Source organism: Ciconia boyciana, chromosome 6 (assembly GCF_034638445.1).
Source record: "Ciconia boyciana chromosome 6, ASM3463844v1, whole genome shotgun sequence".
Classification (NCBI taxonomy): domain Eukaryota; kingdom Metazoa; phylum Chordata; class Aves; order Ciconiiformes; family Ciconiidae; genus Ciconia; species Ciconia boyciana.
The window spans coordinates 66,201,259-66,217,351 of record NC_132939.1 but is presented as its reverse complement, the minus strand read 5'-3'; the positions used below and the strand labels follow the sequence as shown (position 1 = coordinate 66,217,351).

At 38.7% G+C, this 16,093-nt stretch overlaps 1 protein-coding gene across 6 annotated transcripts in view; it reads left to right on the top strand.

The window, feature by feature from the left end:
- KIAA0586 (KIAA0586 ortholog) overlaps nt 1–16,093 on the top strand; it is a 77,834-nt gene that overhangs the window by 49,767 nt on the left and 11,974 nt on the right. For 4 of the 6 annotated variants that reach the window (XM_072866149.1, XM_072866151.1, XM_072866146.1 and 1 more), the window contains one exon: nt 2,788–2,875. In XM_072866149.1, the coding sequence (XP_072722250.1) occupies nt 2,788–2,875 (88 nt within the window). Of the gene's footprint in view, nt 1–2,787; nt 2,876–4,145; nt 4,210–16,093 lie in introns of all 6 variants that reach the window. The other 2 variants (XM_072866147.1, XM_072866150.1) reach the window with 1 other exon arrangement.

Here is a 16,093-nt window from a genome sequence, read left to right as displayed (position 1 = left end):
CTTCATTGAAAGGAAACTGTATCAGCTACGTACAAAGCAAGAAGATGAATCTATTTAGGAGCAAAACTAGGCTTTTCATGGTGTTTACTGAGAGACCTGAGAAAATACACTGTATTTCAGATGGTGTCCAGCTGGGCCTTGGGTTTGGTAGAGCTTTGCTCTGATTCAACTGGGAATGATCCTCCTGGATGTTAGGATTTGTTATGACAAAGCTTGGGTGGTTTCTGTAACTGTCTGAACAGGATCCTCGTTTCAGGGCAGTTGTAGGCAGCGATGCGGAGCCACCATACACGTACCTCTTGTTTGCTCCCTGGCACCGATGTGTAGATCAGATTTTGACCAACAGGAAGAGCATTGTCTTTTCACGTAGGGCAAGCGCAAATGCCCTTTAGTAACAAAGAGTGAAGTCTGTGTGGTCACTCACTCCAAAACAAATGGCTTCAGTCATACAGGAATTTTCTTATCTACCCAAATTCCTTGGCTGCTCCTCCATTTCTGGCATTGGATTTTTTTGAGATTTATATATGCTTTTAGCCACTGTTAGACAGAATGCCAGACTGGATCCATCTTCAGTTTGACCCCTTCTCTCCGTTCTTGTGCAACAATACAGGAATTGACTGTTATTTGTGGCCACTTTGCCCCTGTGCTCTTAGCTCTAAGAAGCAAGAGAATGATTAGGAGGAAGCTGGGCTCTTCCTATTCTAGATAAATCATTTTGATCATGGGAGCTCATATTTGTGTTCATTGAAGTCATATTTGTGTGGCTAATCATTTCAAAGACGGTAAATCTAATTCATTTGAAGTCCCAAATGCATTGTTAAAGTCTTAGAAAATCAGTTAGTTGCAAAATATTTTCATAATGTTCTTATATAATTATGAATGTTTTTATACAATCAACATTTTTTAAGTGGGATTGTCACTTTGGTATTCTTATTAGCTTTCATTCTTAGTATTTCAAAAGACATGGGTTTTTAATCTTCAGGAATGCATAATTGTAGGTTATGAATCTATGTGTTGTCTCTCATTTCTGTTTGCACCTCAGTTCAGTTTAAATTGGTTTTTGGTTTGTCATATTAAAAATCCAAAACAAAACAAAAAAACACTTCAAATGAACTCATGAGTATACTGTTATGCTGCTTACATTTAATGTTCTGAAACATTGGTTGCCTTCGATCACATTTCCATGAGACCTTCCTGCTTTCAGAAAATCACCTCAACTCTTTCTTATCTTGTCAGCTTTAAATGATGAACAGAGTTGGTCAACATCATGGTGTATAGAGGTGACCAAGTTAGTGCCAGTCCTAACTGTATCCATGCACACGGTGCCTTGTGGAGGTGCTAGCTTGATCTCAGGTGCATCTATAGTCACTTTTGTCAGCTTACGCTCATCGCTGTGCTGGTGAGGTTGTGTTGGTGCTTATTAAGAGATGACATGCTATCTACTAGCATAGCCCTCTCTATGCTTTGTTTACTGGGGAGCGAAAGCAAGTCCATGCAGCTATTGAGGAAAAGACAGTGACCAAATGGCTTATCTTTTTGTTCCTCTTGATTTTTGCAACACTGGCTTAAATGATCGTTAAGTACATGAGAAGCAATATCATCACTGTTGAGATGCCTGTTATCGTGGGAGACAGTTGTTAGCTGAAAGAAATGGGAAGCCCTGAGTGCATAGTTGGCACCATGCTTATTTGTCTGTTTGCCAGATGTAAAAATTTTCTTCTTTTCATCTGTATTTTTGTCTGTTTGTTTCACTTGTGGCCTCCCCAGTAGTGGAGGGTTTCTCTTACAGAACTGAAGCATACTTTCCTTTTCTTCCTTTTCAGCTTTTGGGGAGCAAAATACCACTGGTACTTTGTCATCAGGTCTTCAAGAGAATAACTGTGCCGTTGCTTCTCAGGGCATATAATTTTCCTAGAAGTCATACAACAATTCTGTCCATAGGCTCCAAATGCTCTGTGATATGCAAACATTTATGAACTTTCTCGTGTTCCTCCTTCTTTAAGAATCTTCATTAAAAAACTTATAGTCATTTATGGAATCAACGGAATAACTGATGAAATCAAATTTGTCTGTCTTAGAAAACCCTTAAGTCTTCTAGGACTCCGTGACTCTGTTTTGCGCTTCTCATGTTTCCTGTCTACATGTAGTGGAATGTCCTTGGGCCACAATTCCTGTTCCAGTTAACACATAAGATAACAAGCGTACTTGACAAAGATGATGTCTCCCTTTTTAATATGCAGAGCATTTGTTGCTTCTAAGAAGCTGTTTTCCTATAGGCATTGTTGCAGACTTAGGTCCTGAAGAGCATTTCAGGAAGAGCGGAAAATGCTTTTAAAAGCATGGACAAGGAAATAAATTTTATACTTGTCATGAGTTTTCCAACCTGTGTGCTGAAACTTTTATTTTTCTTTTCCCTTTCAATTTCCTCTTTTTAGTCAGGAGGATAATACCTAGGGAGAAGTCCTGGGTATTGAAGAAAACCAGAGAAATCTTATGTTCTTTCCGGCACATGCTTTGAGTAGAAATTGAGGGTCTCCTGTGTCTTCAGGTCTAAATGGCACTTTGCCATACCTACTGCTCCCAGGATGTTCATCTAGAGGAAATAGCATTGCAATAGGCCACTTCAGATCTGAATTCTTTTGAAGTCGAAAGGAAGGAGAACAAGTGCATATCCTTTCATGAATCTTTAAAAACCTCTTTGGATGTTTCTTGAAGCTCCACATAATTTTACTGTGCTTTTACATCAAAAGTCAGATTTGTAATATGATTTTAATGTATGATATATAGGAGGAAAGCCAAGGAGCTGCACAAGTTGAGACTGTGAGACCCCGAGTTATTCATGTGAGAAGGAAGTCTGAAGAGATGCAAAAAGAAGGTAAATCAATGTCAATAAGCAAACATAGTTCTTTCAGTTAAGCACATCACTTTTAAATGTTGTTGTTTACCGATGTATAATAAAGTTCTGATTTTTTTAAAATTTGGTTTTCATTACTACAAAATTCCCCAAATTTCCAAACATTTATATATAGTGTGTATAAATCTGTGTGCATAGTTATGATATTGTTGGGGTGCACTGAAAGGATTGGAAATTTATGTGTATGTAAGACATCAGAATCCTTGCAATTAAATGCTTATTTAAATTTTTATTTTCCAAGAGCGTTACAATGTGCATATTATATAGTCAGCTGAATATTAATTGCTTTATAGAATGCTGTTCAGCAAACAAAATATTCATAATGTTGTGATAGATGGCAGTGGTTCATACACATGAGAAAATGCAGGGGTACTAGAGGAGAACTGAAAGATAATACAAAGTTAAGATCATGCAAATGTGAAAAAAATAGAGATTTTCAGTGTTAAAATGGCCTGGTTTGAGATGGGCTTCAAGCTAGTGTGTAACAGATAGTGATTTTCTTTTGTGAAGGACACTATGTATTATCTATGCATAACCATGCTATTTTTGGGGATTACTTAACAGTGTTTGTTAAAAGTGTTAAGGATGTTGCATGAGGGAGAGAATATTTTTTGTTTATTGTAGTTCAAGTCACTGTTGGAATAACATAAACTGTGCATATTACTGCCATATTGAATTCTTTTAGCAGATAAGTTCATGGAGGTGGTAGAGTGAGATATGTAGCAGTTTTAATCTTATGTGCTAAGAACAGGAATCTAAAAACCTGCATGTCTACAAAATATGCAATTATAACTGCTCCACCCTAGTATAGACAAATTCTTCCTTCAAGCCGTTTTTAAAATAATTCTTTGAACTTCTTCCATTTAATTTTTTTAAAACATCTAATTGAATTATAATTCTGATAGAATTATTTTGCTTCAAATATTTATAAGTGGTAAGAAAAGCCCTAGGCCAATGTTATTGGTCGTGGGACTTGGAACCTAATTTCAAAACCGTGGTTTACATATGAAGAAAGTTATGAATAATGTAAAACTTAGCTTCTATGGACAATTAGTGGAGAAGCTTACAGAACTGAAGTGGCACACTGTAGTGCATGTATATGTTTTGTTGTAGGGACATTTCTCAACATGTGTTTCTAAAAGTGGGTAAATGAAGACTTAATTTGTTAAAAAATAGGGTTTAACTCTTATTTAACATTGGTGGAAAATAGTGCAATGACTTTTTCTAACAGGAAGAACTGTATTTTTCCTCTGGTGTTCAGAAAATCCAAATTGCTTAAGGAAGCTGAATTTCCGGTGAGTTGAGTATGACCTCTAAATCGCCACAAAGGAAATTATGTGGCAGGTCTGCCTTGCAGGATCAACCCATTCCCAACTTTAAAAGCAGTTTTTCTTAATAGTGGTTATAGGAATCTTCCTTTTCTTCTTCCCAACACTTGCTATTAAGCATCAGAGAGAAGGAGGAAAAGGGGGATACTCTTCCTAACACTGTACTTCATGCTTTTACACCTCAACTTTGTCTCAAAGTGTTAACAAGACAGTACTTCCAGCCTGTATCATTGAGCAGGGTGTTAGAGAGGGCTGGAAATGGAGTAAAATGTTTTTTATCAAATCTCGTTTTCTGGAATATTTATCTTTAAAAAAATAATAATAATTTACCTATGCTGTAATCCAAGGTATTTGGGCACAGTCCAACGATGTCTGTGTGTCAAATGGAAATATTTGACCACGAGATGGCAGTAGTCAATTTTCTTTGAGAGGAACAAAAAAAAAAAGATTATTAATATACCAGGATAATTTAAATCTCATTCAAAGTATACATATTTAATGAGCCAATAAAAATCTAGAGGATTTGCAAATGGAAACAACTGTCTGTCAGTTTTAACCAGAAGGTCTTGTCTCTATAAGCTTCACCACAGCAACTTAATCAGTCAAAAAGTTGAGGGTAAAAATTAATAAGAATCATTTGAAAGAAAAATGAAAACTTGCAACATGATAAGTATACATGGGTTTAAGTAAATACAACATTTTAAAACTAAGCACATCTGTTACTGTAAGTTCAAAGCACCCTGTTTATAAAAACTTCATGTCAAATGGTTGCCTTTACTGAGATAGCAAGGGACAATGAGTACTTGCCTGAAAATGGAGAAGCATTTCAGAGGCAGGACCATTTAGGTATTTTTTCAGAGTTTAAAGGGTAAAGGGTTGTATTGGTATTAGAGCTTAGAAAATCTGGAGCCCTGAAATGAAGTGTGAATTCAAGATGTTGGGAGAAAAGGGAAATGGTTTTGGACTTTGAGTTGGATGTAAAAAAAGCCTTTTTTATTTAATTGATAAATGCATGACAAGATTTGATTCATCTTTTGTCTATGGTCATAAATATATATATGATAGAGCTTTCTTTTGTTGTTTAAAAAATTTTTGTGGTCTACAGTGAACATGTGTTTTTACTGAAAGTCAGTTGATTGATGTCTTCTAATGAAAGTTGAAGTTCAGTAGGACTGTTACAGTATCATGCCTGAAAGGGTAATGTCTCCTGAAAGTTACAACTGAAAATAAAGCCTGAATGTATTATTAATTGAAATGTGTGCCTTCTCTAGACATAGTGGAGACAGTGGTTTGAAAACATATATTTGTAGTATATAATATACATGCATATATATTTTTGGCTTTATAATACCCTTTAATCTTTGTACCATTCTTTCATACATCTTCATAAATTTAATATGATAATAATTGTTGTGGTTGGTGAATGCACATATTTCCAGAATACAAGCATTTTTCAGGCTTACATTAACATGATTCAGAATTTTTAAATTAAAATGAAAGAACAGGTGGCAATGCTTGACTGCAGAGCGTTTTTAAACTTTAATATGAGCAGCTCAGAACCAAGAGGTAGATGTATCTTCACTTAATTATTTTTCTACAGCACAGACTCTCAAAACGTGACCTAGAGAGCACAACTTCATGATAGTAATTCCTTTTTATTTCCAGCTAGTGAATTATATTCAGGCAGCCATAAGTACATGGGAAAGTAATATTGGGACACTAAGCAATTGGCTTTGTTGCCACAGAGATATTGCACAATTGCTTGTGGGAGGAGATGATCTGTGCAATAAATGAATAAGAGGGCAAGAAGCCCTTAAAACAATCTGTATAAAAAATAAAGCTTCCAGAGTCCCTGTTTGGTATTGAAAATGCGCTAGTTCTGTGTTCACATTGACATTATGCTGTATTGAAAACTGTAATATTGAAAATATGGATATAACTAAATACTTCTTTGCCTCTCTTCTTCAGCCAAACATTGCTTTGGGTTAGGTTTTGGGTTATTTTTTCTTAAAACTATTGTGGCATGACGCAAATCTCTAACAGATGCTTCAAGGAAGGAAGAAGATTAGGATAAGGCTAAAGGTCTTTATTTTTTTTTCTTGGAACTGGAACTGTTTTGGTCAAACTCTTAACAAATATTCTACTGAAAGTTTACTTTCTCCTTAATATCTTGCTGTTTCTTTTTTTGGACTGAATTTCACTAAAGGCTTTTGCTAAAGACTGTCCATACATACCACCCTGAAAATAGCAGCTAGTGAAGCAAAACGTAGCTATTCTTTCACACTGTAGACAGTACCACCACAACCTGAGAGGTAGGAATAGTTTGCATAGCCTACATTGCTCCTTGATTTTGACTAATTTCTGAGAGATCTTGGAAATTGAAGTTGTGAAATCAATTAGCTATAATTATGGCATTTTTCAAGCAAATGTCCTGTTAGAGGTTCATGTAAGTTTTTCAGTGCTTCTTCAGAACTCTTATTTCTGGTCTATTTTGACTCTGGTTTTCCTATACAGTTACCTCCCTGTGCTATCAGATGGCTCATTGACATAATTCACTTAATATATTTTACATTCGGGCAAGTCAGGAAATGCAAAGCTGCGTTTCCCACAGAAACTCTGTCTTTTCTATAAGTAGTCATTAGCTTTTAGGTGCTCCAAGTGGTTTAGAACACCAGTTCTCAAAGAGTTTTTGTTTGCTTTTTCTGCACATGTGACCATAGCGGTTACTTGATAGCCCATGCATTAGAAAACATGCATCTGAGTAATAATGCATTTTGCATATTATCCCCGCATTAAATCCTCAGTAGCCACATTTGAGAGTTTCTAGTTTGAATTACTGTAAGTCAATATTTAGCTGTACAGTACATTTGGAACAGGAGTTTTGAATTTCTTGGCTTTTGTAAATATTATTTATCTGTTAAGAAGTGCCATTTATATCTATGGTTGCTTCTTTTGCCACTGAGTTACTTCAGTTATTTTTCAGATAAAATGTTAAAATGGAAGTTTGATTTTTTTCATAGCTTAAGGCAAAGTCTCGTGTAGAATTGTTATTGTAGACAATGATGTCCTTCTGCTGTGGGTGTGTTCTGCTGCTTCAAGTTAGGGTCCTGGGAAACCAAGCACCAGGAACTGCTGTGGGTTTCATGTGACTGTGCGCATCCTTGCATCCATTCCTGAAAGATCTCTTTCTGGGAAATGATCCTCCGATCTCCTAGACCTGTCATTTCTTCCTGTCACTTATTTGTGCAAAGGCGTGAACAACAGGAACTTCTAGCAGGTGAAGCACAACTCTCCCTGGTATGTTTTTCAGTCTCCTAGAATGTAATTTGATTTTTTGAGGCATCTAAAGTAATTGAAATCCAAGTAATCAGATGGAGAAATGAAAAAATAAAAAAAAACGAGTTTATACTTAAAGAAAACTGTACCAAGCCAGCTCATATGGCCTTGCATTCTGAGGATTTCCTACTGACTGGCATGCTCGGGTAGAAGTCATTCTCCTCTGGAGTCCAGTTCCACACCACGTATCACCTGGCCCTTTTCTTACAGATCTATGTGCATTAGGTTTTTATTCACTTGGCAATTTTCTTCAACTTCTAAGAGGTTGAGAGATAGTTCTCCTCTTACTGCATGCCTCCTTAAATGGCACAGAGGGATATAGTGCTCTCCCACTGCTGCAGTATTGTCAAGACATTTCTTTGACCTTGTGCTGAGGCTTTTGCTGTGGGAGGTATGTGCAAAGGCAGAAAACTTCCCTGTTTAGTCTTCCCTTGGTGCCTATACAGATGATGCTTTACACCCATCATGAAATGTGCACAGCTTTGTATATCTTCAAGTTTCCCTTGTACAGTCCTCATGAGAATCGACTTCTGCTCCGTGCTGGATGTGGGTATCTTTGGAGGGAAGGTATTTTGCACTTTTGATACAGTCAAAAGAATAAAGCAGGAAACCTTCCAGTGTGGGCTTAAGGAGTGTTTCTGCTCAGAAGTTTTAAGTTCAGGAGGTGAGGCTGGCATCTATAGCCCCATTACTTAAGCAGGTGAAAGCAGTTACAGTTGCTCCTTTCTCCCTGTTGATCAGATCTTTGCGTTTAAAGTACACTTATTTTGCTGAGGTTCAGGGTGTATTCCTGGACCAAGTCCTTCCTCTGGTCTGTACACAGCAGCAGGGATTCTCACTGAAATTCCAGCACCAGTTGGGTTTTTTTCTGTGGAAAGGGAAAAAAAAACTTATTCAAACTGATATGATCACTACTTAAAGGACTGCTTCCTATGGAGACTGTCAAATACTTGGATTTTTACTTGTCTTTTTTCAGATTTACTGGGGCTCAAGGTAAATATCCAGAAATGTCATCTGATTCCCTCTTCAAGCCTAGATTTTACGGGATTGCAGGTGATCTAATCCAGTGACCTGTGGCATCCCTCAAAGTGCATTTTATATATCATAAACTGAAGCTCAGGGCAATGACAAAATTAAGCTTGGTATTTCACTCATTCATGGGTGTTGTAATGTGCAAATAATGAGGGCCCAGTCCCTTTTTCATACTGGTAAGCTGAAAACCTGTGGTACTGCTGCATAAAGCATCTAATGTACTTTCTGGAGTTTGTATGTCCTTTTTGCCTCAAAATATCATGTGGTACCCAGTATGGGTGCCTGCTGAACTGTCCGTATCGCATCACACAGACACCAGAGGCTTCTGAGGACCTTCTGTTCTTAAGTATATCTTAATAATGTAAAGGATTTTACTTCCAAGTTTATTACAAATTCTTTTAAAAATTTTGATTCATAATTGCATTTGCTTTTCAAACACTTGTGACTACCTGCTGGAACCAAAGCAGTCCAGACTGCCAGGCAGTTCTGCTAAGCTGCATGCGGCACCACTGCGCAACCCTGCAATGCAGATTTCATAGAATCACAGAATCATTCCGGTTGGAAAAGACCCTTAAGATCATCGAGTCCAACCGCGAACCTAACACTGCCAACTCCACCACTAAACCATGTCCCTAAGCGCCACATCTACGTATCTTTAAAAGACCTCCAGGGATTGTGCCTCAACCGCTTCCCTGGGCAGCCTGTTCCAATGCTTGATAAGCCTTTCAGTGAAGAAAGTTTTCCTAATATGCAATCTAAACCTCCCCTGGGGCTACTTGAGGCCATTTCCTCTTGTCCCATCACTTGTTCCCTGGCAAAAGAGACCGACCCCCACCTCGCTACAACCTCCTTTCAGGTAGTTGTAGAGAGCGATAAGGTCTGCCCTCAGCCTCCTTTTCTCCAGACAAAACAACCCCAGCTCCCTCAGCCGCTCCTCATAAGGCTTGTGCTCCAGACCCTTTGCCAGCTTCACTGCTCTTATTTGGATGTGCTCCAGCACCTCAATGTCTTTCTTGTAGTGAGGGGCCCAAAACTGAACACATTATCCGAGGTGCGGCCTCACCAGTGCCGAGTACAGGGGGACAATCACTTCCCTAGTGCTGCTGGCCACACTGTTTCTGATACAAGCCAGGATGCTATTGGCCTTCTTGGCCACCTGGGCACACTGCCGGCTCATATTCACCCGGCTGTTGACCAACACCCCCAGGTCCTTTTCCACCAGGCAGCTCTCCAGCTCCGTTTCCCCAAGCCTGTAGCGTTACATGGGGTTGTTGTGACCGAAGTGAGGGACCTGGCACTTCGCCTTGTTGAACCTCATACCATTGGCCTCAGCCCATTGATCCAGCCTGTCCAGATCCCTCTGTAGAGCCTTCCTACCCTCCATATTTCTCCATATTTTTCCATTTTTTCCTTTTTTGCAGGTTTGGGGGTGGGGGGTGTGGTGTGTGGTTGGTTTGGGGGTTGTGGGATTTTTTGTAGCTTGTGTCTCTAGTGGCCAGGCATATTCTAAGCAGAATTCTCATTAAGAGGAGAGTGCCTCTTGCTGCTGCATATCCACTCTTAAGAGTTGGAATGTACAAGCTGAGAGCCCTAAATTGCTATTTCCACTTTGGCAGTCTACCTTTCATCTTTCATCAGTTCCAGTTTCCAGTTGTATAAATCCACCTATTGTCTGCCCGTCTGGGGGACAAGCTCGAATGTGATGCTTTTTCTTTTGTGTAAGGTTCTCATGGGGTAGTGAATCAGCTGGAGTCGCCGTGCATTGCAAGCAGGATATGGTCTTGATAGCAAGTATTAAATACAGTCCAGATCTCCTGGACACTAACACGCTCCTCACCAGTCTATCCAAATTGTTGTGCCAAAGCAGTCTTTCTCACAGCCTGTGTAGGATTCGTAAACACGCTAGGATCTGACTGAAGCAGCTTTGTATTGTGTATTATGATTTGTATGCACTTTTACAAACTTACAGTAATTGCCGTTGCCTTCATTGTAAAGAGCAAAAAATAAACACACACAATAAAACCCCTTAATGGGCACTGATCCCACTGGCACTGATCTTGAGTAACTCTGAATAAAAGCAGATGGTAGCAAGCTGACTAGGCTGACCTGCTTTCCCCTTTCATGCAAACATTGCTTATATAAATGGGGGACGCACACCACAAAAAATTAATGGGCTTGAGCAAGCCACCTAAGGACAGAGACTCCCCATGTACTTAATGCTTACATCAGCCCGAGGGCTGTTTCCAGGCTTCTGGAGGGCTTCTCTGGAGGGAGAAGTTTCTCACAAATTAGTGGTTCCACAGCTCTGAGCCCATGGTTTAATAAGAAAGAACTGATGTGCCTCTAGAAAGTAAGCATGCTTAGCTGTTCTGTGGCCTGTGTGTTGTGGTAGGTCATGGAAAATGATCAGAATGGTCTCTCCTGAACCTGCTGTTCATTTCTATACATATAATTGAGTCTGAAGTCCCTTTACACATCATCTTCTGTCGTAATGTTGTAAAGAGGCATTCGATTTTTATAGTCTTGTACTACTTTAATTCACATGCCTGTTCGTTAGCAGCGATGGCAAATTAATTTAAATTGAGATTCCTAGTTGTTCTAAACGATGTTCCTCAGCGTGTCTCTATAACAAGATGTGTTGTAAGAAATAGGATTGTCTTTTTTTTTTTTATTCAGCAGAGCATTTGGTTGGAGTTACTAGCTCCAGGAGTATGCTACAGCCTCTGCCAGAGGTTACAGCCTGCAAAGACAATTTCTTGAATAAGATGTATTTACACTCCTCAGTCCCTATTGTTTTCAGCTTGGTACATCAGTGCCAGCTAAGCTGGAGTCAGGAACCATTCCAGCTGTCTCAGGTGGACCTGCTGCCGACTCTGTGGTAGTTCAGTTGGCAGATGCACTATAGGGTCTTTTAGGATGATCATCCTTCCTTGGATTAACAGTCACTGTTAAGTAGGCCTCTTATCTCACATTTCTTTTTAGTGTGAAAGTTGCATTTCTTTTAGAAAAGGCATCAGTATCAGACCAGGAAGTCTTTGATGCCTTTGGGTGCTGGCAACACATTGCATGGATACTGTATGGTGACAGGTGAAGACAAGGAGTATTACAAACACATATTTCAACTTGGAGAAACATTTATAGCACTGCGATAGGAGAAACGTAACCTTTCTGTCTTCAGTATGTGCTGGGTTTGTTTTATTTTTCTGGTTGGCAGGGAAGGCAGATGTTGCCCTTTATAATTCACTGGCTGAGAGCAACGCAACAGAAGGAACGGCTTCTGCTTTCCCCACTGGGTTGGTTTTGGTGATCCTCGGGCAGAGGCAGCTGGACACTCTTCAGCTTTACCTGTTGTTAAGAGCTCTCACTTCAGCTTTTTAAAGCACTACATAAAAACTGGAAGGAGCCAGCTGTATGTGTGGGGAGTGGCTGGGTAAAAGAGAAATTACTAGGACAAGAATGTATATGCCAAGTGGAGGTAGCTTAATGTGAGTGATGAATAACCCACAGATTCTGACTGTCTGCCTCCAAACCTCTTTTATAAAGGAGATGGGGGATTTACAAAAGCTGTAATTCTCAGCCATTAACTTTCTTCTTTTTCTTTTTTAATGCTTTGTAAATTTTTGCACTGCTAGCAGAGGCGAGGCATAGCTGTAAAGTTATTAACAACTAACTAACAATTAACTAACTAACCAATAAAGACAGATATTTAGACAATTGGTGTCCACAGTCAAATTGTAATGTTATTTTTTTTATTTTACTGCTTATTATATTGTGAGAGGGCTTGACTTACTGGCAGTTTTCATGCTCTTGAACAGTGTTGTTACCTAAGTATCTTGTTTGCTTATTTTTCTAGACACTTTAGGAGTAAACAGAGCTTCTACTTTATGCGCTGAATAGAGGCCAGGTTTTTCCAGCACCAGCTTCTCAATACAGTGATACAAAGACTGCCTATAATTAAATATAAATATATGTTTCCAATGCCCATGTGATTAATTTCTTAAGACTAGGAGCCCAGGAAACTTTCAAATAAGGCAACAGCATGGAGTAAATGTTATCTAGGATGTCTTCCAAATGAAGAATACTATATAATTAATGGTAGTGCTACTCATTGATAACATGCTGATTTTGAGAAATGCAGTCTGCCAAAGTAGCTTTCTTCTTAAAAATAGGGTAAGGACTGGTGAATGAAGATTAAAGTTGTCATGCGTGACCTGTTGCTCACTGCTGAGTTTGTGTATGGGACTGCATTTTCTAATGGTGTTGAATAACACAGTCAAATGTAACACTTCGTTAAAACACTTTTCATCTTCCGTAAAACTAATTTTGAAAGTAAAATACAACAAATCCTCATCTCTGAAATACCACTTGCAAATGTGCTTTTGGTGACTGCATTTGCAAGGAACAATAGTAAATGATGGAGATGGGTTAAATTTTGGCTGTGGACTACTGTGTTCTGGTTTTTATCATGAATGCTGTCATTCAGGAAAAAAGCCCTACACCTAGAAAAACTTAATTTAGATTTAGAACCTTTGTATCTGTGTTGTCATTCTTCTCTAATCTAAAACTTACGCTTTGCTTCTAAAGAAGGAAGAACTGTTTTTAAGCACAGTTCTAAACAACCTGAGTGAAGGTTGTTCAGCGTGACAGAAAATACGTAGCGGTACTGTAAAATGCATTTTTTTCCCCAGTGCTTTGGCTGCAGGGAGGTAACTGTTTCTGTTTGTGTATGGCACAACTTTGACTTTCATTAACTCTTTTCTTTTTTAATGTCAGATAGGCATGTATTTTTAATACAAAATAATAAATCATCAACCATATGAGAACAATGAAAATGTGTATCTCACATTTTCTGGGTCTGGTAGAATTACGTTTATGTTTTGGCTCAAAACTATGCAATCAAAGCAGGTTAGACTTAATATGGGTCGACCTGCAGACCTCCATCCTAACTCAGGTTGTTACAGTAAAGTAATAATCTCAGGGTTGCATATTGTGGCCTTGTTTTATGCACTGTACATATTACAAAACTTGGGCAGAGCTATGTTTGCTTAAAGACAGTATAACAGCTGCAGTTTCTGTCCTTGTCAGGCCGTTGTATCTTCAGTAGAAGTAAAAAGCGTGGAATTTGCTGGCAGTTGCTTAATTTCTGGGTTTTTTTAGTTTGTTTTTATAATCCTAAAACCATAATTACAGATCTTGAGAAAATTATTTTATTTACTTAATAGCTGCCATTGTGCCCTGTTACGCAAATCAAAATTATAAATGGGAAATATTTACTAGTTTGAGTTACAGTGTAAATACATGATTAACTTTTCTTAAAAGTGCATGTTGCTTATTTCAGTAATTGGACCCGCTCCTAGAGACAGGCAAGCAGGGAGATTACACAGGGAATGCTTGTTTCTGAAGATGAAGCTTCCTTCCTGATTTAAAAAAAAAAAAAAAAAAAAAAAAAGAGAAAAGAAAGAGGGGAACAGTTTCCTGTTGGAGTCCTCACTTTAACGGAGGCCAGGCAGTTGTGCCTCCCCCTGCTCCAGCTGGCCTTTACATGCCGTCCTTTGCGGAGGCGTTCTCTGACGAACGATGTCCAAAACCATTTTTACAAGAGCATTTGGGGTTTGCCTCTACAGGCAGAGCTGGGATTTAAAGAGATTTTTGCTCCTCTCTCATCTGCTTTTAAATGCAAGGCTATGACAGCCAGTATCTGTGAGGTTAAGGCTTGATAAAGGCTGTTCTGTTCCTAAGATTCGTAGCCTTGTAGAAACGGCCTAATGAAGAGACTCAACCCAAAAGTTCAGCTCTATGTAAAAAATGTGTTCTGACCTCGATATATATGATGTGAAAATGAATAATAGCAGCACTGCAGAAAAAAATCTTCTATGCTACGATGTGACAACCCACCCCTTCATTGGAGGTTTCAAGAATTTGGCTGCGCTTTTGGAAATAAACCTCATGATTCTGCCGGAGAGATGTTTTAGCTCAGACAGAGCGCAGCACACAACGGCTTTGTTGGAGTGTTGGCTCTGGGCTTATGGCAGGAAACTGCAGTAAAAACCTTACTTTTCTACCTACAATATGTGGTGGTTGTTTTGAATGCAGCCAAGGCTGCGCTTTCTAGTCTTTTTTTTTTTGAGGTAAACCCATGCTCACAGGCTTGAGAACCACAGCAGCTGAAAGCTAGAACCACTTAAGATGACAATTAGGACCCGACTCTATACTTTACTAATTTGGTAGGTCTTTTTTTTTTCTTTAAGGACAAACTCCCTTGCTCTGTCTGTCCATTGTGGGCTGTTAAATGAGAGCCATACATTCAGCTCTTTAACCCAGCTGCTTTTTGCAAGTCTGCATGGAAACTAAAGCGCTCATAAAGAAGAGTAGAGTTCATATGTACCCATCGTAGGTCTGAGTGATGTGTTTAGGAGATGTTTACATCCTGCAATGCCGCTAGCTCAGAAAGCTGTGAACTAGCCATCAAGCAATCTCCAGAAGCAGTGAAACTCAGGGGATGTGTGGTGTTGTGCTGAAGCTGATGGGTCCCAGGACGATGTGATTTCATAAGGCATTCAGGACATCTGCGTGTCACTGCATTTTGTAGACATACTGGCTTGGGTGTCCCCGCTATGTGACTGTCTTTCAGAATGTGCCATCCAACTGTTCACACTCATGCAGAGCACTGCAGTGCAGAGCCTGCCAGAGGGAATATTTTGAAGTATCTGAAAAGAAAGTTCAGATGTTTTTAGTCTGAGAGTGAAATTGCAGAAGGCCCTTAGAGGTCTGACTTATTGTGCAATCTCTGTAAGTAATTTGTAATCAAAATACCTTTGCACATGTCACTTTTATATTTCCTGTAATAAAACAGCAAGAGCAATTAAGATTTTGGACCATAATCTTCTACAAGCTTCTAAAAACGAATGGGTTGTGGATTTTTTTTTTTTTTTAGTTATGGCTGAAATAGCCAATTTTTAAATTTTTGATTGCTTCAAAAAAAGTTTGGTAATAGCTATTTTAATATTTTTTTAACTGTAGCCTGACAAACAAAACTTTTACGTGGTAACATAATTGATCTGAAGTTTACTTCTGAAAAAAGTTAAGTAAGAAACCAGAAGAACTCTTCACAAAACTGGAAGACATCTGTACTCTGGTAACCCAGCATGTGACCTACTGGGCTTTATGCGTTTCGAATCAAAAAGAATCAGTAAATATACTGCCATATGCATGCAAATATGTCTAATAACACACTGTGTGCTGTGTATCTGTAATGTTGTTCTGACACGGTTCAGAAAGTTGTCTGTGGTCTTGGCATTCTTCAGGAAACATTAGATTAATATAGCTGCCTTTGTCATATAATTTTTTTCTTGTTTAAGTAGGTGTGTGAAGGCTGGTGCTACATAAATGAATTACACGGAAGACTTTGGAGGAAGAGGGGGCTTGTAAACGAGACTGAAATTAATGAATATAAGAATTAGAAATCAAAACTTTATGTTTAGTC